Source organism: Neomonachus schauinslandi, chromosome 8 (assembly GCF_002201575.2).
Source record: "Neomonachus schauinslandi chromosome 8, ASM220157v2, whole genome shotgun sequence".
NCBI lineage: Eukaryota > Metazoa > Chordata > Mammalia > Carnivora > Phocidae > Neomonachus > Neomonachus schauinslandi.
The window spans coordinates 124,431,333-124,454,662 of NC_058410.1; the positions used below are offsets into that span (position 1 = coordinate 124,431,333).

General features: G+C 42.4%; 2 protein-coding genes across 4 annotated transcripts in view; one reads left to right on the forward strand and one right to left on the reverse strand.

The window, feature by feature from the left end:
- LYRM4 (LYR motif containing 4) overlaps positions 1–15,410 on the reverse strand; it is a 155,905-nt gene extending 140,495 nt beyond the window's left edge. The window contains exon 1 of the mRNA XM_021696900.1: positions 15,104–15,410. Coding sequence (XP_021552575.1) covers positions 15,104–15,189 — 86 coding nt within the window. The 5' untranslated portion in view covers positions 15,190–15,410. The remainder of the gene's footprint in view (positions 1–15,103) is intronic.
- A 532-nt stretch (positions 15,411–15,942) lies between these two features.
- FARS2 (phenylalanyl-tRNA synthetase 2, mitochondrial) overlaps positions 15,943–23,330 on the forward strand; it is a 506,744-nt gene continuing 499,356 nt past the window's right edge. Inside the window, exons 1-2 of one of the 3 annotated variants that reach the window (XM_021697011.1) lie at positions 15,943–16,141; positions 20,938–21,038. Coding sequence is in view for 1 of the 3 variants with exons in the window: in XM_021697010.1 (XP_021552685.1) it covers positions 20,080–20,107; positions 20,943–21,038 (124 nt within the window). In the remaining 2 variants the exon portion in view is untranslated. Of the gene's footprint in view, positions 16,142–20,021; positions 20,108–20,937; positions 21,039–23,330 lie in introns of those variants that run through there. The other 2 variants (XM_021697012.1, XM_021697010.1) reach the window with 2 other exon arrangements.

Sequence of the window (23,330 nt, forward strand, 5' to 3'; positions counted from 1 at the left end):
GTGGATCTAGTTATCAAAGTGCTGGAAGGCTCCTGTTACAACACAATCTTACTAGAATGAAAACTCTAGGAACGCAGGACTCTGATAAGTTTTATTTTCTGCTCCATCTCTGGTGCCCAGCAGAACGCCTGCTATACAGCCGAAGTTCAATAAATATTTGTTAACTGAATGAGTATGGCTCCCAGAGATGTGTTATATGTCAGAGCCTTTGTCAAAAAGTTACCGTCCACAAGGATCATGCAGAGGAAAACAGACACGGGAGGCCTAAAGGCAGCTATGGTGTTGGCGGTGGACAACTGACGTGCCATAAAATAATGATACATGGCACTGGTCTGACTCAGGAATCCTGGGATTCTAACAGAGCCCTTCATCCTTAGCGATGTCATAAAATAAGATTATTTCAACCTAAGTAAGACAAACTCAAAACACTCCCAACCACATTATCACTACCTTAATTTGAAAGTGCTTCATAGATTATGAAGCTTTCACACATAAATTCTCATTTAATAACCGGCTGGCCTACTTGCACTTTTTAGGAGAGTCCCTACTATAGGCAAAGCCGGAGGGGGCGGGGGGGGGGGGGTTTAAAAAAAAAGTGAGTATGACAAGATTTCTGCTCTTCAAGGACTCAAAATATAGCAGGAACCAGCAAATCCTTCAAGGGCAAATTCTGTTAATTTCATCCATCTGCTCTATCCACACTTGACCCAGGTGTTTTGCCTCCATCATGGAGGCAGTTACTGAGAGGACTCCAGAGAGATTTAAGACCCTGGGAGCACAAAATGTGGGTTTTGAACCCTGCTGTCCATAGCTCCCATTCTCTTGCACATGTTAAAGACTTTGAGAATAGAAAAGAAATCAACCAGATTCTCTTTTCTTAGGTTCTAATATTCTGAACACATTTGTCTTCAGGCTGGCAAATGAAAATAAAAAGGAATTGCAAAATGAAAACAGGCTGTGCTGCAAGGTAATAACTCTTTCCTCCATCCTTAAAGAAGAAGATAAAAAATGGAAGATACAGTAAAAATAAACACTGGATTCCCTCTTATTCCTCAGGGTTAGAAGGATGCCAGAGAGACAATCCTCTGTGACAATTGTATGCCTGAAATACATGAAGTTTTCCAGGTGATTGTGGACTAAAGTTAATTAGTGTGGAAATAACATTATTGCCAGGAGATGACTGCCTAGGTTAGTAGTAGAGGTTATGAAATAAGTAGTAGTTTTGGCATTTTGGTTATTTTTAATTAATTAAAACAAAGAGGCTTATTTTCTCTTTACCATCTTGCACTGGTCCTTCTGATCTTTGAAAATTCTTCTCAGTGAAATAGATGGTGGCATCTTAAGAAAACAATGTGTCCACAATCACTACCAGTGATAGACAGTTCTGACAACATGGACTTTTCTTCCTCCCATACCAAGTTTTGTTCCTCGCCTGAGATCTCTCATTTGTTTATCACCTGAGATGTCTCAGTGTTTTGGAGAATTTTTCCTTGTGTTTTTACTTTTTAGAAGAAAATGGAAGTGGCTTTTAAGAAACCATATGGCCCGCACATCTTGCTTTCTGAATCGAGTCTACCTCTTAACAGTGCTGCTGACAGGACATCCCTGTGATAGAGCCCCTTCCCCCATCCCTGCTTGTCCTTTAGGGGACAGACCACATCTGAAGGTCTTAGGGCATGGAGAGTATGCGGCTGAGGACGCAAGAGCAGAAGTGCTGGAAAGGGAGAAGAGAGAATCCTGTCTGATGTAGCTTGTGTGTTTAGCCAGAATGTAGGAAGAAACGGTCCCAAACCTGAGATCCTCACTCTGTGGAGAGAAGCAGTTCTGCCCTAGCTTGGATAGAAGTTGGGACCTGTTCTCTCTACACTCACCTAGCTCAAGCCTCTGAGAGGCCTCAGCAACCGTGGCAACATGGATGTGGACAGGCAGGCTGGGCATAGCACGCACACGTGAGCATTCCTAATAGCAGACAGAGAGCCAGCCTCCGCCGCCGGTGGGGGAGCGAGGGGAGGCTGGGAGGCCCTTCCTCGAGGCTCCTGCTGCAGCTTACACCGCCTACTGGGGTTCCTCCAGCTTGGGGAGGCAGCTTGGAAAACTACCCTAGTACTGTGTGATCACTTGTTAGTAATGGGCTTGCCTACATACACCTTACAGTAGTCCCAAAGAGAAAGAAATCAAGCCGGTTTCATTTGCAGGAAGGCTTTTTTAAATACAATAGGTGAATTTCTGGGGAAAAAAGGGCTAGATATAAATTTGGTTGGGGAAACCAAATCTTATCTTAAAATTCTCTGAGATGCCTTTGTATTCAGATATGGAAGAAGAAGGAAGTTAAAGAAAATTATGTGGCCATCTGTGCCCTAAACACGGTCACCCCGGTAGTTAATCTTTTCACTTATCCTTGTTAATAAGCATTTACCCATACACATGGCATTCACTCACACATTTCTTTTGCTTTTCCAGTGTGTTATTACTGAGAAAGAGAAGTTGACTCAAACATAGTCCTTAAGCCCCAGGGACAGTATAGTGAACAAGGACAAGAGTGATGGGGGGAATTAACATGGCAGGATTTTGCACAAAGTGTCTGGAAGACAAGGAAGGAGCCGCCATAAATACAACCCATTCGTGCCTGGCTTGGATGCTGCAGGGATAGTGGTGAGCAAAACCACACAAAGTCCTTGACTTCCTGCAGCCTGCAGGCAGACTAGCGGGGCAGAGGTTATGGAGGTGATTACAAAGTCCATGTAGAATTACACCTGGTGAAAGTGTCATGACAGAGCAGTCATGGGGCTGTGAGAGCTTACAACACGGGCGTGTGCTTTTGCTGGGGTCCAGCTGAGTGAGCAGGGAGGGGTGACCTATACAGACAGAGAAAGACCTTTGAGACAGAGGAACGGCATGGGTTCAGGGCAGCATAGTATTTCAGGAAGTTGAGAAAAGGGCAATGTGAGGCGAGCACCCCCCAAAAGGGAAAGTGACATAAGGCCAGAGAGGCAGGGAAACTGACCCTATGGCAAATGTAGGCCATGGTAAGGATTTTGAACTTTATCGAGAGCAATGAGAAGCAACTAAAGTTTTTTTCTTTTTCCTTTATTTATTTTTTAAAAGGTTTTATTTATTTATTTGAGAGAGAGAGAGCATGAGTTGGGGGCAGAGGCAGAGGGAGAGGGAGAGGGAGAAGACTTCCTGCTGAGCAGGGAGCCTGATGCAGGGCTCGCTCCCAGGACCCTGGGATCGAGTCCCGCATCGGGCTCCCTGCTCTGCGGGGAGCCTGCTTCTCCCTCTGCCTCTGCCTCTCTCTCTCTCTGTCTCTCATGAATAAATAAATAAAATCTTAAAAAAAAAAAAAAATTGTTTAACAAGGAAATAGAGTGGGGTTGGGAGGTTTCAGAGAGCTTATCAAGAGTCAGCCTATTAGCTGAATTTTGAAGGATGATTAGGGTTTGCTGTACGAAGGGAGGAAGTGTGTTTCAAACACAGGAACCAGTATGTGATCACATGAAGGCCCAAAGCCATGTGGCACCATTACGAAAATGGGAGAAGTTTGATCTGGCTGAAGTGAAAAGAGACAGGAAGAGAGGAGGCAGAACACAAAGAGGGGCATGTGAAGCTAAGAATGAATTCTACTCCAAAATGGGAGAAGTTTGATCTGGCTGAAGTGAAAAGAGACAGGAAGAGAGGAGGCAGAACACAAAGAGGAGCATGTGAAGCTAAGAATGAATTTTACTCCAAAAGCCACGTCTAGCCTCTGGTGCATTTAAACAGGGGGAGGAGGGTGGCTGGGTGGGAGCAAGCATATCTTAGAGCCAAAGTTTTGGGTTCAAATCTTGACTCTGGTCCTTATAAGGTTCTTCAGTTGGATAAACCATGGTACTCCTTCCTCAAAGAAATCATCCACCTACTGGTGCCCAGCACCCTGCTCAGCAAGTTAGCTACCTGCATTTAGAGGGGTTACAGAGGGGACCAACAGTAGAATAGGGGTGCAGCCACTGAGATGAAGAGTAACGATGAGCTAAGCTAGCAGGGATGAAGAGGAGGGGATGGGCCTGAGTGGTGTCCAGGTAGAATGTGGAAGAACAGGAAGCCAGGTAAAGGGAAGGTATCTTGGACGAATGCCCAGTCCCCAGCTTAGCTGGGCAGGTCTGGATGTGTGTGAGTTGCCTATTGCATCTGGTGCTTGAGCTGGAAACAGACTTGGGATGTAAACACCAAATCAAGGTGGCAAATGAAACTACGGATTGTGATAAAATTAAAGGGAAGGTACAAAGAGGGAAAAGAGGAAGAACCAAGCACAGGAACCTGGGAATGAATAGACCTTTGGGTACATCAGAGTCTCACGGGAAGCCAGTCCTTCAGACATGGGGAAGGAGAGGTGCTGAAACTAGGTGCTGAGACTGAATGTTTTTTTTTTTTTGAGACTGAATGTTCTAGTCAGGATTCTGGGGCCTGCAGGGGGCAGAGCCTGTGAGCAACATCCCTTCCAGGAGGCTGCCCAGCAGGGTCTGCCCTAATTTACTCAACACCTCCTGGGATTGCCTTCCTTTAGAGTTTCAAGTTTGGGGTTTAGCATTAGGTTGCCACTAAAAGCTGTGCTTACTATTTCTTGTCTCCATGAGTTTAGAGGTCTGCCACAGTCCTGAAATCTTTTCATCTTTGGTCTGAGAAGGGAAGAAGCAGAACACTGACCTCGAGTACAATGTGAATCCTCAATAAAGAACTGTTGAATGAATAAGAGACCACTGGACCAGAAGAGAGGATCAATGGCTTGTTCTGGCTCCAGTGTGGCTGCAAGGAACTACTTTCTCAATTAATTTAGCATTCTGCTTAGTAAAGGGCAAAGGAGATTTTAGATGAGATGCTTCTGCCTATAGAAATGATTTCTGGTTAAGACAACATCACTGTTAGGGATCAGATGCCAGGGAGGGATAATTGTATAGGGAAAATATTTGTATTTATTCTCAAACTGTGGATGCACAGAAAGAAATGATGAGGGCATTAACTGAATAAATATGCTATAGAATAATACATATAATTGTAATGAATTGATCACGTAAGTAATTTTAAACTAGGCGAAAGGGGGTGTACTAAATCCACTCAAAAATTACCCCAGAAACAAAAGAATATAAGGCTAATAGATGCACTAATGACATCTAATGAGCCATTTGATAAATACAATAATTACCCTGAGAACAAATAAAATGAACTAATTGAACACTGATGAACATTAACTGGCAAATAAAGAAAATTAATATATGAAAGCTACATAACTGGAGAAACAAAAGTGAGCTAAACTTATATAGTGTTGCAGATTAAGTTAACATCTAGGGCCAAAGAGATGCTTTAAAATTGTGTCTGAAGGGGCGCCTGGATGGCTCAGTCGGTTAAGCATCAGCCTTTGGCTCAGGTCATGATCCTGGGGATCGGGACTGAGTCCCACGTCAGGCTCCCCACGTGGTGGGGAGTCTGCCTGTCCCTCTCCCTCTGACCTTCCCCTTGCTCATGCTCTCTCAAATGAATAAATAAAAAAATCTTAAAAAAAATTGTGTCTGAGGGGCACCTGGGTGGCTCAGTCAGTTAAGCATCTGCCTTCGGCTCAGGTCATGATCCCAGCATCCTGGGATTGAGCCCTGCATCGGGCTCCCTGCTCAGTGGGGAGTCTGCTTCTCCCTCTCCCTCTGTGCTCTTTCTATCAAATAAATAAATAAAATCTTAGAAAAAAAAATCGTGTCTGAAACATCCAGATACTCTCCTGAAGCTTTATCACTGCACACAAAGGTACTCATGGTAAATGCCTTCCTTGTACCACGAGGCATTGTCCCTGATATGTGATGTTTCATTTTGAACGGTCTACTTCCAATTATATTCTGCTCACTGAAGTTCGAGTCATTCCCTCTAATCCAACATATTCAACCAATCACGAAGACCAGCTAATTCTACTTCTCAATGTATCTCAAAACCAGTCTCTTCTCTTCATTCATCACCACTGCTCCAGTTTGGCTTTTACCATCAGGACTAAAGAGAACTAATGCCGTTACCTCCTAACTGGCCTCTGTCTTCAATCCCCCTCACGTCTGAGGTCCAGCTGAAGGTGTACCTGTAGTCTGCTTAAAATACCTAATGGCTTCCCGCTGCCTAGCAACACGTCCCAGCAGTCTGGCAGGGCACATGGGGCTCCGTCATCTGTGGTCCCACTTCTGTGATCTGTCTACTCTCATCTTCGCCCTCTGTCTGCCATCAGTGGCCCAAACTGCTGGCAGTCCCTCACACCCAGCACCAATTACATTTTTTTTTTTTTTTTTTACATCTGTCCCCTCTGCTTCTGCCTTCCTTCACCAGCGAATCCCTACTGAATCTTTACAGCTCGGGCCAGCTACCATTGCTTTCTAAACCTCACTCCCCTTCTGGACAGGCTATGTTGCATTGCCTGTCTGCTCCCACCACACGCTGCTCAATTCTCCATCAGTACACTGCCACCACACTGTTAAAAAATTTGCAGTGAATGTATTACTGTGGGCACTGAACTGCAAAGCTCCTTAGGCAAAGGTCATGTTCTGTTTATCTCTGTACCTCTAGCAGGGAGCAAAGGGTCTGGCACATGGCAGGTATCCAAAGAAGGTTAGCTGAATGAAGGCTCAAGCCAATCTCATCATGTTGAAACTACGTATTCCAGTGATAAGGTTTTTTGGACTGTGAATAAATACCTGGTAAATACGAATAAATACCTGGCAAATACCTGGCGCAGAATGTGACTCCAAAAGTTTAACTTGAGCTGGTTAAATCACTGTTGGCTACTACAAATTTAAATGATTTGGCAGCTGGACTGCCAGTGTAAAAGGTAACTATGTAGTAGCTAATTTACTTGTATCTGCTGAAATATAGAGGTGACTTTGGAGTACCTGCTGTATGCCAAACACTCCGCCAGAAAGTCTGGCAACTTTAGCATTCTCATTTTATAGATGACATTCTGGGGAGTAAATTATTTATACCAGGGTAACAGAGCTCATTGACCTTAAATTTGAAACATGTTTTTCTTCTAAGAAATCTGCATACCTACTAACATGGGGCTTGAACTGCAACCCTGAGATCAAGAGTACTATGCTTTGGGGTGCCTGGGTGGGTCAGGTGGTTGAGCATCTGACTCTTGATTTCAGCTCAGGTCATGATCTCAGGGTCCTGGGATCGAGCCCTGTGTTGGGCTCCACACTCAGCAGGGAGTCTCCTTGAGATTCTCTCTTTCCCTCTGCTCCCCCTTCCCCCACCCCAAATAAACAAACAAATAAATCTTTAAAAAAGAGTGGTATGTTCTACCAGCTGAACCCCTAGGTGCCCCCGAAGCAAGTTTTCTTGATTCAAAGGCCAGGAATCTTTCTAAGTCAAGACTGCCTTGCTCACGATTCTCATTCATAATACTGAAAACAATATTTAAAGCAGATTAGTTCAGGAATGATAATATTAGGGGAAGAAATAAGGTATAAAAGAAAAGAAGAAAGAAGTTCTAGCATCAAGTCATTGCAACTTTCATTTCTCTTTTATTTGTCATGAAAGACTTTGCTGTGAGCTATTTTTTTTGGTTTAAATCTCAAAATATTTGAGTTAAAAAAAACTGCTATACTTTAAAAGACAATTCCAATAATGAGTGGCTATGAAGCCACACAGATAACCAAGATGTCACAGTGATACATTACTATGTCATAACTTTGGAAATTCTAAATCTGCTTCTTAAAATGGGAGGGTAGAGATCAACTGAAGGAACCCTATTCAAGGCATTCCTATTACTAACACAAACAAAAGCCAAGAGGACCCATCTTAATTTAGCCGACTCTTGCTAAATCCAGAAATTCACAGCTTGGCTCATGTCAGTGATCTAGTTTTATTACTTAATTTGGTCTCTGCAGAATTTTCCTAAATTGGCCAAGTACCAATTAATTGAGAAAATAAATGCTAAGACATATGTAAAAATCCATTACCTGATGAAATGGGATTCAGTGTCAGGAACGGGGTCATAGAAGAGAAGAAATAGAAAATGAAGTACCTTTCACCCACGACAAAGTAGTCATACAGCTATTGATGCAAGTCGTTAAGAGGCAGGCAATTTTCTATGATGCTCATTACAGCACTTCTCAAACAATGTTTTGTAAGTATACTTGTGTTAAAAAAAAAAAAGCATTACCCTGGTATAACACAGAATAATTTAAAGATACTTTACGGGATTTCATTTACTTTTTGCATTTTGTGGTCTAGCTTTACTCCTTTACTGTCTTAACAACATTCTCTATTTTCTCTTTGCCCTGATTCTCTCATTTATTATTTTTTAATTATGACAATTATTTCATCTTATTGTATGTATTCTTATAAATTTTTTAAATGTTTAGGGGCCAAGATGAAATATAAATAGAAGAAATGGAATCTGGAAACTCTTATAAAAACTAAACTCAGTAAGTCAACAATGACACACAGATCTAATAATTTTTTAACACTTTGCTCTACTGTCAAGAGTAAAAAATGTTATTTTTCCCCACAATTCAGGCTGTTGACTATGTTAAATATTTTCTTCTCGAAGTTAATTGTACAATTTTACTTATTTTTCAAAATCATTATCACTCAACATGGCAGAACTTAGCAATCATAAAAGAAAAAAATTTTTTTGAAATGTCAAGCATATTTAATGGTAATGAATAATCCTTCTTTGAAGAGTCTAAGAAGCTGTTTTTCTTCAGTACAAAGAACTGTCTCTAGTTGTTGTGGGGATTTGTAAAAAGAAGGGATCAGGTAACAATAGTTCTAATAAAGTGCCATAGGCTATTCCATGAGTTCAATAGTAGATACTTGGAACAAATTTAAGAGTAAATTTGGGAAGAACTTAGAAAATTAAAGAGTTGCCTTTTTCTCTTTTATTCCTCTCCTCCTTTTCTGTGTTCTTGCATAGCCTGTAACATAAAAGTTAAAAAAATTTTCACAGAGAGGTATGATTTGTCAACATTTTATAGTGAGCAAAACTCTACTTTGGCTGCTTATTACAGAATTCTGTGGTTTCTTTGATTGCTCATAATATACACATCCATTTCAAGACTTAAGAAAAAACAGAAAACTTTTTTACTGGGGGAAAATCCTAATAATCTTGTTAAGAATGCCAAAAAGCTGCTGGACCAGTATTCTATCTACTCCAAAGCTCTAGTGCAATAATATATATGAGCTTTCAAGAACTGTTAGGAACAGACAAAATTGGATTTGTTCATTTGTTCCAAAGCCAAAGAATATTCGGCAGTGAGGTCTTTAGTGCAGCTGTCCTGTTTTAGAAAGGGAAAGGTGCTTGGTGTTGATGCTATTCACATTAAATTAGTTTATTCACCTTGGCATTCTTGATCAATCAGTGGTACATGGGGCAAAACAGGTAGTCAATGTCAAAAGATCTGTAACAGTAAGTACAGAACTTGTGGAGGAAACCCTCTGCCTGGTTCCTTCTGTGTCCAGGAGCTCAAGGTTCCACGTCCTCAGCTTCTAGTTCAAAGAGAATAGACTACTAAATAGGAACCATTATTTAGTCCATTCATTAAGACTTCAATCAGGCTTCAATCATGTTGCATTCAGTGGTGTAGCAGGTAGTAACTGAGACCTGACATTACCAACAGTTAGTAATTTACCAGTCACAAAACTAGGGAGAGCCTGTTTAGCTACTTCAGCTGGAAAATAAATTGTGAAAATAAATATCTTTGGATTGATGTTTCTCAAACTTTTGAAGGCCAAGTCAGAGGATGCATGGGGTTGTAGGAAGTTTCCACTGAGGAGGGTGGAGTCCTGGAAAAAGCAGTGCCCTGGGGGCTGGGAGGCATTCTAGTTCCCATTCTATCATTTACCAGTTGTGAGACTTTAGTCAAGCTGTTTATCCTTTCTATCCTCACCTTTGTTTTAGAACCATTTGATCACTTGCTGACTATTTCGACCAGCACTCAAAGTCAGCTTATGATGGAACTCCAATCCAGTGCTTCTGGCTCCGAGGTGCCCCTTGTGTTTTACTTCCCCGACACCTCATTGTCTGTGCCTGGAATGCTCCTCCACCCATGTCTACATGTCCCTAGTTGCACAGACACTAACTGGTGGCTGGCCCAGCAGTCATTCCACTACAGAGGCTGGAATCGCTACACCCTCATTTTCCAGCCCCATGCCCAGCTAGTGAGAAAAATGTAACAGAGTTCTGGTCAATGCTATAACCAGAAGTCCACTAGAATGGTTCCAAGTTTACCCTTTCCTTATGAGACAAAAGCTTACTTTTTCCTGGTTGGGGCCCCCTTTTTTTCTGCTTCTTGCCTTGAATAAGGATATATTTGGAACTTCAATAGCTGTTTGCAACCATCAGGCATAAGCATGAGAGGAAAACGAACACTCAAGACACCTTGACATCATCTAGTGGCTAAATCAGTTTGACCAGCTACCCACCTCTAGACCGTCTCTATGTGAGAATAAACCCCTTATGTACTGTGTAAAGATTTTCTATTACTTGTATTCAAAAGCATTCCTGTTGATAATCTATTTTTAAGGTGTTGCTTATGAGGACAGCTCCCCTTTACACCTTTTCCTCCTTTGAACTTTACTGATAAATTTTTTTTTTTTAAAGATTTTATTAATTTGAGAGAGCGAGAGAGATAGCGAGAGAGAGCATGAGTCGGGGGGAGGTGGAGGGGAAGAGGGAGAAGCAGGCTCCCTGCTGAGCAGGGAGCCCAGTGCTGGGCTCCATCCCAGGACCCCAGGATTAAGACCTGAGCTGCAGGCAGACGCTTAACTGAATGAGCCACCCAAGTGCCCCATGAACTTTACTGATAAACTTCTGATGATACTATGAAAATTAATAAAGGGAAGTCTCATTTGAAATGTAGTCGGCAAGCCCTGTAGGGGGACCTGTCACTCACGAACTTTCCATCTAGCTTACCCCACACTAATGGACCGGAAGAAGTTCACATTACTATCCTGGCAGAAAGAAGGTTTTCTCCTTGCCCAGCAACCAACCAGCTAAGGAGAAACTGCCACAACCTCAGCCAATGAGGAACCACCAACACCCTGAACTCTTCACTTTCCTCCAACAGTCTTTTGTTCCAAGCAGCCCCTCCCAACCTCCTCCTTTTTCTCTATAATGTTCCTCTCCTTTGTTCTCCAGACTGGCTTATGGTTTGCCACAGCCTGCCTGTCCTGAATTGCAATTCCTCCGTTCCCAAATAGACTCATTTGGCTGGTAAAATAATGGGCTCTTTTGTTTTTTAAGGTCAGTGGTCAGTTACCACTGTCTACCATTAATGGAAGGCTCATTTTAATTTGCAGCTCTCACCGCAATGCTTAGTGTACAAGAGGCATAATACTCAAATATTTAATGAAGAAAGAAGAAATTCTGATACTCAATTTGGTAAGCATTTGGGCATTATTTTTGCTTTTTCTCATATTTTACATTATTTTTAACCTATAAGAGGAAAAATGGCTGATAAAAATTACCTCTGAATACAATCTCCTCTTACTTTTTAACAAATAATTGTAAACATATACTGCATAGTTACTGTGCTAAGCACTAGGGATACAGATCGAAAACAGAATTTCTGCTTTCAAGGAATGAATGGCAGACACAAGTAAACCTACAATGACAATAATGTTTGATATATGTAATAATAAATATGAGAGCACAGTGTTTCCTCAACACCCACTTATTTTCCACTTTATCCAGAAACTGGCTGTCAGGCATGGCATGAATCACCTCAACCTCCCATCCTTTCCCATCTTCACCTCCTTCACCCACTGATGAAAAAGTGTCCCTCCTCCTGTCCCAAGACCAGTTGTGCTCTCAGGCACAGCACTTCTCACCTCTTGTGGGGTCTTGCTCTAGCAGTTGTCCAAACTCCCCTATCATGTTAACCAGAGTTCCTGGGGTGGTGGGTTGGTTTACACTGACTGCGGCTGTTTACTTCTTTCTGATTCACTCCTCAACCCCCACAATCCAGGTTCTGCCTTAACCACCTCACTAACACTGCTCTGGTAAAGGTCCCTAGAGATCTCCGTACTGCCGACACCAGGGACCACATTTCCATCTTTATTTATTGGACCTCGCTAAAGCAAGTGCCCCTGACCACAACCACTTTCTCAGAACACGGGACTATCTGGACTTCTGTGACACTACTCTCATTGCTTGTTCTCTTCTCGTTTTTAGACACGACGGTGTTACCCAAGTGTGGGCCTGGGGCCAGTGGGGGGTCTGAGACCTTTCAGGGTATCCATCAGGAAAACTGTTTTCACAATACCAAGAAGACATCTGCCCGTTACTCTCATTTTCTTATGGGTGTACAGTGGAATTTCCCAGAGGCTAAATGACATGTGATATAGCAACAGGCCGCAGGCAGACACAAATATAAGAATCTACCCTTCTTTTATTAAGACAAACATTAAAGAGATTTGCAAAAATGTCGAACAATGTCACTCTTGTCACTAATTTAATGGTTACTTTTCATAAAAATGTTATTTATGTTAGTATGTAATGGCTTTATTGGCTGCCTGTCAGCTAAGAATAAAGTCCAAGTTTCTTAGCATGGTGCCTAGGCCCCTTAGTATGTGGTCTTTTTCACCCTCAGTCTCATCCTCTGTCACCCCTGAATCACACTTAACTCTTCAGCAATTAAATAATCTACTGTTTGTTGTTCTTGGAGTGTACTATGCTGCTTCACGCCTTTGACCCAATGTCATCTTCTGGGAAGTGTTCTTGATTCCACCCCCGTGCATGCCCATCACAGCACTCAACACAGTTTGTGAAAATGGTTTCTATAACTGTCCCACAGAGGTTAAAAAAGCCATTGATGTAGGTGCTTTGCTGAACCCAAAGCTCTTATCTTTCTATCTCCAGGTTTGGGTACCACACAGGGCAGATTAGTCTTCAGACACGTTTTTGGAAGCACTGAAGTAAAATGACACTTAGGAAAAGACCTGTTTGGATGGAGGTTGGGGTTGTGAATGAGGAGAATTAGGAAAACCTTTGTCCTGAGAAGGTCATGATTGAACTGAATCTCAAAAGAGGATGAACTCAAGACAAGAGTGTTTAAAGGGCACTGCCCAATACAGAGAACTTCACAAGGGGGAAGGGGCTGTCTTTGAAATTCACAAGACATAGCCTTAATACAGAAGGAAATTATTTTTTAACAAGTTTATTATCTTAGAGATCATACTAGTGGGAATCTCAGGTTTTAGGTCCATGATTTCAAGAAAGTGTAAAATGATTACTAGATTCCTATAGTTAATACGTTTACACATGTATAATAAATTTAGTTCAAAAGCATTACTCGAAGTATAATTTGAACAATTATTTTCTAAATGTATATTACTTTACAGTGGCTCATACAGAAACTCATTTCCAATTTTCTGCCCACCAGGTACAATTTGAATGGTTTTTCTGCAGTTTACCCCTGTTGACTTGGCATTTATTCACTTGATAAAAATTTTGCCTCAAATGTGGATTTCAGCACCTGGCTCATAAATCATTTCCAAATGGATTTTTAGTAATATAAGAGTCCTCAGAGATTACCTGGTCCAACAAGCTAATTTTTAAGAAAGAAAATTGAACTACTAAGGTTGAGTGACTTGTTGAAGATGACATACTCTCTGAGGACTCCTCTTTGACTTTTCCATGATGTGCTTTCATATCTACCCTATCCTTCCCTGCAGTGTATGACCTGTGGGCTGATTCCCAGTTCTTGCTCATTCTCAGTAAATATAAATGACAAAATACCTTCTTCCAGACTGCAAATAACTGGTTTCCACTTATTCACTTGCATATTTTGTAGCTTTCTTCAACAGACTTGGTGAAGTTCTTGGTGCTAAGTACTTTGCTAATTTTTTGTTAAAATTCCACCAGTATCCCTAATGTTTACAAACTTTACCTTCCAAAGTCATTAAGTAAAATCATGCTCTCCCATGAAATGGTTCTTTAAACCATCTGACTGGTCTCACTGGTAGGACCCAGATGTTGTTCTCAAATTTAAAGGATGAATAACTTTTCTATGCAGGTATCTAAAAATTAGATAGTCACTGCTTGAGAGGTTTGGTATTCTGTCCCATAACCAATGTTGTAATGGGTCTACTTATCACAGGGCCTGCCAACTCATATACCCACTGGGAGGGTGGCGCCTATCTGACCAGACTCTCTCCTAGGACACTCTTAGGCTGGCCAGTCACCCAAAGTGAGACCTGGCATAAATATGGCTCGAACTCTGAGATGATCAGGTAGTTAGTAAGAAACACCAAATCTGGAAGGATGCAGAGAGAAAATCATTAAGATACATACAGTAACGATGGGTCAGAAGTTAAAAGGAAGCAAAAAAGAAAGCAGAGGCTGTGAGGTAGACGAAAGATATATGAAATGAATAAGGGACTCAGGAGCAAATATGAGAAAGGGGCATGGAGAAAGTTGTGTGCTACACTGAGGGATTTAAGTTTAGACTCTCATTCTCCTGCTGCAAAGATGCTTTAAGCTGTATCCCCATCTGACGAGGCTAAGATAAACGTTTCGTATCCCCGAAGTTTGTGAGAGTTTTTTTTCCTTTACAGCTCCTTGAATCTCCTTCTTACAAACCCTGTCCTCGCCTCACGCCCTCCTCAAAGCCAGTGCCCTAAGTAGAAAAGATTTGATTCTTGCAACCAAAAAAGCCAGTTAAGGCACCCAGGATATTAGAGTGGCTAGAGCGAAGCTTCAGCTTTCAGACATGTGTTACTGGCTGCTCACTTCCACTATCGACTCTTGCAATCCTAGGGGAAGTTCTAGGTATGCGACTAATGGGTCCTAGCTTGAGCACCTGCAGCTTCCACATCCACTCTTCTCATGGCAGAAACACACCAGTAACCACGCTCCCAGAGAACCACGGTATTCGACTTGGGGGAAAACATCACAAGACTTAAAGCTCTTCTCCGATACAATGAAGGGCAAGCCCACCCTTGCTTTTCCCCCGAGGTTTCAGAGGGCCACGCTGGTCGACAGGGGTACGCTTTTCCGTGGCGGAGCCTGTGCATTCCCGTCCCGAAGTCGCCGGCGCGGGACAGGAGCTCCCCGCAGCCCGGACCTCCCGGCCCCCGCCGCCCGCCGGGTCACCTGTAATTGTAGGCGCTGAAATGCTTGCTCTCTCTCAGCATCGCCCGGTACAGATCTAACACTTGTGCGCGGCTGGAGGCTGCCATTTTGGAAGGAAAAAAAAAAAAATAAATGGGTCCTCTTCGAGAAGGTCCCGAGTTTAACCTACCCCACGAAACTTCAGTCTATGCAAAACCACGAACGAAATAAAATAAAATGCCGTGGGGCTCGGTCTTGCTAGCCGGCCGGGCCTAGGCCTGGGTGAGGACCAGCCCGCGCCTGCGGGCGCTGGGCGTCGCGCGCCGCTTCGGAGGCGGGCGCAGGCGGGCTTCGGACAGCTTAAGGGGGAGGCGCCGACACGAAGGCGTTCCCGTCCTCCGCCGGCGCCTCGAGGCTCCGACGCCTCGAGGCTCCGGCGTACAGCAGCCCTACCAGCGGGCTGAGGCGGGAAGGAGGAACGGCCGCAGGGCAAGGGCTGAGTCTGCGGAGGGACGCCGGCCGGAGGCTGAAGCACTGAGTGCGTGCAGCCCGTCTAGGAGCGCCTTCGCGAACGGCCCGAGGCGGGAACATGTAGGGTTACACCGCAGCGCCTAGTCGCACCTCGGCGAGGCCCGAGGCCGCGTTGCCAGGGTTACCGAGCGCGCCGCAGGTCGACGCTCCGCCCCCGGCCGCAGATGACCCGCCCCTTGCGCCAGGGCCGCCCTCCGCGCTGCCTGAGAGGCCGAGCCGGGTTTCCAGGGGGCCTTTCTTTACTTTACCGCGCTCTGTCTGTGGGCCCCCAGTGCAGGGCGCTTTCTGAGCGCAGGGACGGGACGCGGGGGGCGCAGAGGCGATGGGTGAGGGACTCCCTGGTGCTCTGGCTCCGCTCGGGGCGACCGGCTAAGGGCCTCGGGAGCAAGGACCCCTTTCTTGTCAAAATGGCAGCGCCCGGCGTGCTGTGGGGGTATTTTTAAGGTAGGGGGTGCGGCAGGTAAGAGCCTTCCCCAGGAGAGAGAGTAGGCAGCGTGCCGCGCTTCAGATTTGAAACACCCGGGTTTGGGTCTCCTGGGCGACCGGTGGGTAAGTGCCGGCCTCACTGCAGCGTGGGGTGCGACGTGGGCGGTCAGTGCTGGTGGTGGGGAGTTACTTGGCCACGGGATTTCCCCTCTTTCGGGTGTTCTTTGAGCTCTCGAGGTTTTTACTTTAGAGTATTCAGACCCAAAGAGTCTTGTCATCTAATGTATACAAAAGGTGGGGTGGCGTGGGTAATTAATTGGGAAAACCTCAGGGATTTAAGGACTATTGGGCTATTTCAGACGCAAAGCAAGAAGTTAAGCAAGTTTTCTCTTGAAGATCTTCATGGCTAAGTTTTCTCTTTTGGTCTTTCTCTGAAGACGTCAGCTTTTCAGAATCACCTTGTTACAGTGGTGAATAAAGTTGGTCGTTGTGGTCCCTGAGCGTAGGACTGGGCGTAGAGAAGCCTGAGCTAGTTCTCCTTACTGTGTTTGCAAAGCATCTGTCTTGTTTTGGGACTTTTTCTGTCTATAGTCAACTTTAGGAAGAGCCACAGTTTTCTTGCTCAAAACAGAGCTAGGAGTAACTTTAGACGTAAAAAACAAGTTTGCCTCAACATCCATTTTTCTTCAACCACTGAGTTGTGGTTGTATTTCATATCTTTAAGTTTACCTGGTTTTAAAATGGCACTTGCTTTATATCAAAATCTCGTATTTTCTGGAACTTTAGAGGCAGGAAACACTTTTCTGATCTTGCTGCACTTTAGTGTACTTGAAACGTGGTGTCCTTGCACCCAGATATATTGTTAATATTACTCGTTATAATGCAATAGCATTTTAAAAAAACGCATGGGAGAGAACATTTTTTTTTTTTTAAGTAAGATTTTATTTATTTATTTGGAGAAAGCGAGAGCGAGCGAGATCACAGAGGGAGAAAGAAGCAGACTCGCTGCTGAGCGGAGAGCCCGACTCCCGGCTGGAACCCAGGATCCGGAGATCATACCTGAGCTGAAGGCAGACGCTTAACCCACTGAGCCACCCAGGCGCCCCAAGAGAACATACTTTCATTAAAATCTTTTAAAAAGATTTTTAAATCTTTTTTTTTTTTAAAGGTCTCCCACATCTATGAGCATCAAAATAGTTTTCTACAGGGTATCTGAACTTCTGTCACTCTTGCAGGTTGATCAGGTCATTGGGCAAATCTTACCTCAGGATTATTGAAAGAGGTTTTAATATTTTGAGTTTTCCTTGGCATTAAAGGTTCAAGACCAAGGGAATTGCACATTATTACAGAGTAAGATTTAGAGCCATTTTCTCTTAATATTTTATGAGTGCTAATGATATAAAATGCGGCACCTGGGAAAACTACAGTATTCATGCAAATTAAAAATAAAGAAAGCTATCAAGGTAAAAGAAAAAAACATGAAAGTTACATTGGCTTGTTTAAAAAGTGGGGTGCCTGGCTGGCTCAGTCATAGAGCATGCAACTCTTGATCTCAGGTTGGTGAATTCTAGATCTCAGGTTGGCTGTAGAGATTACTTAAATAAATAAACTTAAAAAAATAAAAATAGTAGGACTTGCATTATTATATTTTGCTATCATCTACAAAATGAAGTTGGAGTAATTATTACTGTATACAATTGTTTATGTCTAATTATCGGGCAATTTAATCATTAATGTATATAATTAATGTATCTAAATGACCTTAACTTTGTTATAATCAAATAAAGCTTTTCAAATAAATATATAAAGTTTAGTTTGTTTGGGTAGCCTAGTCATCTGTTAGTACAAAGAATAGTTGAGATTAGGAAAGTGATAGCGTCCCAGTAGATTCTAAGATAAGTCCTCACAAAAATACTTTTATTGTATTTAAAATAATATACCATAATCTTGGATATCATTGCCTTGAACAACTAATAAAAAAAAAAAACTACATCCCAAAGCTAAATCTCTATTTTTGTACATCTTTATTGCAGAGATGACTGTTTTCAGTAATAGCTCTATCTGCGGTTGAAACTGGAATTGGGCCAGTACCTGAGGATTACTTACTTACTTATATGTCCTTTAATATGCATCTATTCTGAGCTGACTATAAGCTAGCGGTACCCACCTACTACCATCTTGGCCTCAAAATGTAAAAATTGCCTTAGTATTCACCTATCCATAGTTAAGAAATACTAATAGTTCTTTACCTATGTAAAACCTTGTATTAAAATTAGGATTGCTGGATTGCTAATGAGCACTTAATGCTTTTTGAAGAGAAATTTCTCCAAACATAATAAGTAATAGGACAGAAGTATACTGTCTTAGGCTTAAATATTAAAATGATGTGTAAAGAAAATCTTGTATAAATGAGCAACTTGTGACATTATGATTTAGAAATTATTCCACTCCAAACATGGATCTAAATCTTTATGTAATTGTCATTTGTTTTTATTGATCCTTCATTCTAATAGAATATGAAGCTGGAAGAGACCTTGGATATCAATTCCTTTTTATAGATGAACAGACTGAATTTGAACTGAGTATGAACAGACTCATTCATTCATTTATTCAGCATTTATTGAACACTTCCTAAGTGCCATATATTATCCAAGATGATGGAGTTACCATGAAGAGAATCTTTCTCCCCAGAAATGGACAGGGAACTAGATAAGCAAAGTATTAATTTGTTTTGACAGGTGCTATGATGGGGTAATATTACCAAGTGTCCGGGGAGTACAGAAGAGGGCCATTCGACTAGGACTTTTACCTAAGGAAAGACTTTCCATCATAGAAGGTGTTTACACAATGAGCTAGTAACAGCCAGATAAAGAATGTGGTAAGAGCTTGTAGTGTATATTCAAAGCAGGAGGCATGAGGGACCATGACCCATTCAGGAAACTCTGGGAGAGGGGATGGGAGGGACCGTCTGTGAAACCAGACATGATTAGCCCGTACCTGATTTATTATGATGATGTTTCGTCTGTTTTGTGGATAAATTATTTTTTTGACGTTGGCTAGTTCACCCAAGTAGAACTTAACATCTGAACTATTGAAATATAGGCTGGTTTTTCAGGTGTTGGTTGGCTTTTGTTTTAAACCATATTTTTGATCCTGTATTCTAGGAGTACTGAAATTCTGTTTACCTCTGCATTTAACAACGGATAGTTGATCAGCCTGGTAGTTCAAGCCACTGTTCTTGTGGATATTTGAGGGCTATAAATCAAATACTGATCCCTTTTTCCAAAAGTTTACAGTTTAAATACAATCTGTATGTAATTAAGATAGTACAGAGTGCTGCAGGGGAAGTACTGGGGAAGCGCTGTGGGGTCTCAGCATGAGCAGTCACTTCCATGGGTGGTGCCTGGGCCACACCTCAGATGGACAAAGTGAACATGGCTGATGCCCAGGCTTTAGGAAAAAAAATTTTTTTTTTTTTTTTAAATTACCCAGGAGATTGGTCGCAGCCTGGTAGAGAAACATTGACCTGTGGGAATTAGGGGGCTTTTTGGAGGAGGTAGTGTTCATGTTGGACTTGAGAGAATTTAGGTTTGAGCTGGGCCTTGAAAGGAATTACAGTATTTGGATGTGTGGGTGCGGTAGTAAGATGGTTACTGCGGGATGAAGGTTTACCCTTAGAAAGGGTAAAGGAGAGAGTGAGTGAGGTTTAGGGAAAGGTGATCACCGCCTATGGAACACTGAGGGAGGGCCTTTTGAGGGAGGGAGTAGGAGAATGCTTGAAGGTGAGTGCAGGAGATGCAGCTGGAAAGGCCATCAGGGTGGATACCAGCTGAGTCCTTGTAGGATCTCAGTTAATCCTTTGGAGACCCACTGGAGACCCACTGGGAAGGAAAGCTGTTAACTGCATTTCAGGACAGGGAAGCTGAGAGGTTAGATTATTGAGCTGCAGTTAAGCAGCTAGGAAGCGGGGAGGGTGGGCATTGGTCCAAGATGTGATCTGTCTAGCCATGATGCTACACTGTCTCACAGACGGTCTACAGTGGAAGCTTTAGGAGTTGGAAATGTATTCATTTTTCTTGGATAATATGGGTAAATTTCAGACATATTTGAACTTTAATTTAGTTGGATATTCACTTATTTGTAAAAGCTAACTGGTTAGCTCCTAACAAATATTCAGAAAATCTCAAATGTTGATTTTTATACTAGCTTTTTAGTCTTTTAAGATAAATTTACATTTTTTTTCTTTTACCATGTCTTAGAAAAGACTTAAATCGAATACCTTTTTTAGGTTGTCTTTTCAAGTGTGCCACAGACATTACCTCATGAGGGATTTCTGAGACTCACCTTTCTGTAGAAGAAGCTCTTTTCAAATATACCTAAGAAAATCTGTTCTCTGAAAGTTAGAAAGCAGCTAAACAGTCTAACTTCATTGATTGGAGGCTAAGGGTTTCCCTGCTTGTGGGCAGCAGCAGTAAAACTGACAATGGATTTTGTGTGAAGTGTATCAAATGTCACTTCTAGAGAATTTTTTTTTTTTTTTAACAAATTCTTTGCCTTCTAGAGGAAAGAAACCATCTTTTCCTAATACAAGCCACCACGAACGTGGGAATTATTTTCCAGTGTCATTTATGGCAGTATTCTGCTACAGATCACCTTCATTCTTTTTCCTGCTAGTTATGAGGGATAACTTGAAGGAATGATGTTTTCTTGTTTGTATGTTTTCGAATGATTTGTTAATCAACCAGCTATATGTGATGGTAATGACAGCTATTATTTATTCAAAGTGTATTTTCTCTTCCAGGAGCGTTTCCAGGCAGTTTACAAACATTTCATGTCAGTAATTCTTATAAAGACAAATTTGAAGCTCTGATGGACTTCTTTGAGTGGGGAGTAGTAACTGCCATCTCTTGTTTGTCCAGATTAGTTGGTCGTTTACAGAAAACACTTAGGATCTGCACTGTTGACTCTGTTGAGAAGAAAAAAACAGCCTATGTTTTGCTGATCCCTGATGAAACACCAGGTCAGTGTCTCCTGATATACAGTACTGAGTCCTGTGATGTTGACTGTTATCTTGGAAGAACAATATATCTTTTTTTTTTTTTTAAGATATTATTTATTTGAGAGAGAGAGAGAGAGAGAACACAAGCAGGGGGAGCAGCAGAGGGAGAGGGAGAAGCAGGCTCCACTGAGCAGGGAGCCCAACGTGGGGCTTGATCCCAGGACCGAAGGATCATGACCGGAGCCGAAGGCAGACCTTAACAGACTGAGCCACCCATATGCCCCAGGACGATATATCTTTGTAAAGGAAAATCCCACAGTTCTTTCCTGCTGTGTGTTTCTTTCCTGTGTGTCTCCTTAACTACCCAAACAGAACATTTCACCTATGGTCACCAGATGTTTGGGGGTTTTTACTGACACCAGAGCAATTCTCTGCAACACCAGCTGAGTGTCCTACAGTTCAGCTCAATTCTGACACTACCTGAAGGTAGCCTCAGATTCCATATTCCTGCAAGACTGACCCCCCTCCTCTCCTACTTCACATGCCAATTGCAACTAGTAGGTCCCCAGTTTACCCACACCTGTCCGATTAGGCTGCAAATTGGAGGTTTCCATGACCCCTCCTTAGGTTTGAGTGATTTACTGGAGAGGCTCACAAAGCTCAAGGAAACACACATACCAGTTTATTAAAGGCTATGATAAAGAATACAGATGAACAGCCAGGTGAAGAAATACCTAGGGTGAAGTCTGGGAGGGCCCTGAGTGCAGGGCCTTCTATCCCTATGGAGTTTGGGTGCATCACCCTTCCTGTGTGGATGTGTTCACCCCCACCTGGAAGCTTTGCAAACCCCATACTATTGAGATTTGTTGGAAGCTTCCTCATGTAGGCATGATCAGTTAGTAGCAACATTTCCAGCCCCTCTGTTCTCTAGAGAAGTGGGGATGGGGGGATAGGGCCAAAAATCCCAAGTGCCTAATCATGGCTTAGTCTTTCTGGTGACCAGCTCCCTTCAGGACCCTTACAGGAGCCAGAGTCACTTCTTTAGAACAAATGATGCTCCTAGTGCCCTTATCACTTAGGAATTTTCAAAGGTTTTAGGATCCCTGTGTCAGGGCTGGGGTCAAAGACCACATTTTAAAACAAGAGATGCTTTTAGTATTCCTACCATTTGGAAAATTACAAGGGTTTTAGGGGACAGGAACTGGGGGCAGAGACCAATATATGTATTTTCTATTATCTCACAAACTTTGATACTTGTCTTAGTCTGTTTGGTCTACTATAACAAAATACTATAAACTGTGTAGTTTATAAGCAATAGAAATTTATTTCTAACAGGTCTGGAGGCAGAGAAGTTCAAGACCAAGGTGCTGGTAAATTCAGTGGTGAAAGCTTACTGGTTCACAGATGGCTGCCTTTTTGCTGTGTTCTCACATGGAAGGCACAAGGGATCTCTCTGGGGCTTCTATTATAAGGGCACTGATTCCATTCCTTAGGGATCCTCATGATCTAATCACCCAAAGGCCCCACCTCCTTATACTATCACCTCGGTTTTTAACTTAGGATTTTAATATGAATTTTGAGGGGACATATACATACAGTCAATTGCAGTATTACGCTGGAGAATGTTATTAACAGTAGAAGCTAAACAGAACTCATGATTTCTTTGCCATTATAGTGAATACTTTTATATGATTTAATATTTCATAGCTTTCTAATTTAAAAATTTATTTGCTGAGCACAACTAAAGCAATTCAGCTTGGCAAACCTGTGTCCTGTATATTTTGTAATTGTGAGCTTGAGTTAACTAATAATAGTTAAGAGTATAAAAGCCTGGCTTGTGTGAAATGGATTGCAGTAATATTGGCAGACAGTGATACAGAGTTAGCTTCATTTAATAAGGATTGGTTTATTGGGAGAAATATCTTTATAATGATTTCTGGAATTCTGGACTGCAGGGAAGAGTGAAAATGGAGAAATCATGAAATAGAACAAAGCTTATGAGGCATACTCTCCCTCCTTGACATTTCCATGTATGGACATTGTTACCTATTTCAAGTCTTTGAGTACTTTGAAATAAGTGCATGTGCCCAAGCTTTGATGACCTGAAGCTCTGTTAGAAATCCCATTCACACCTTGGCTTCTAGGTGCAGTGAGAGCCCCTCCAGCCTTCTGAGATCTGGTTGTGATGGTAGTTACGGGACCGCTTTCATTTGTAGAGCCCTGGTCTTCCAAGAATCGCCTATGCTCCCTACTTTTTAAAGCCTCTGGGTAAACTGTCCCGGATTAATACATTTCCTAACAATAAGGTCAGTT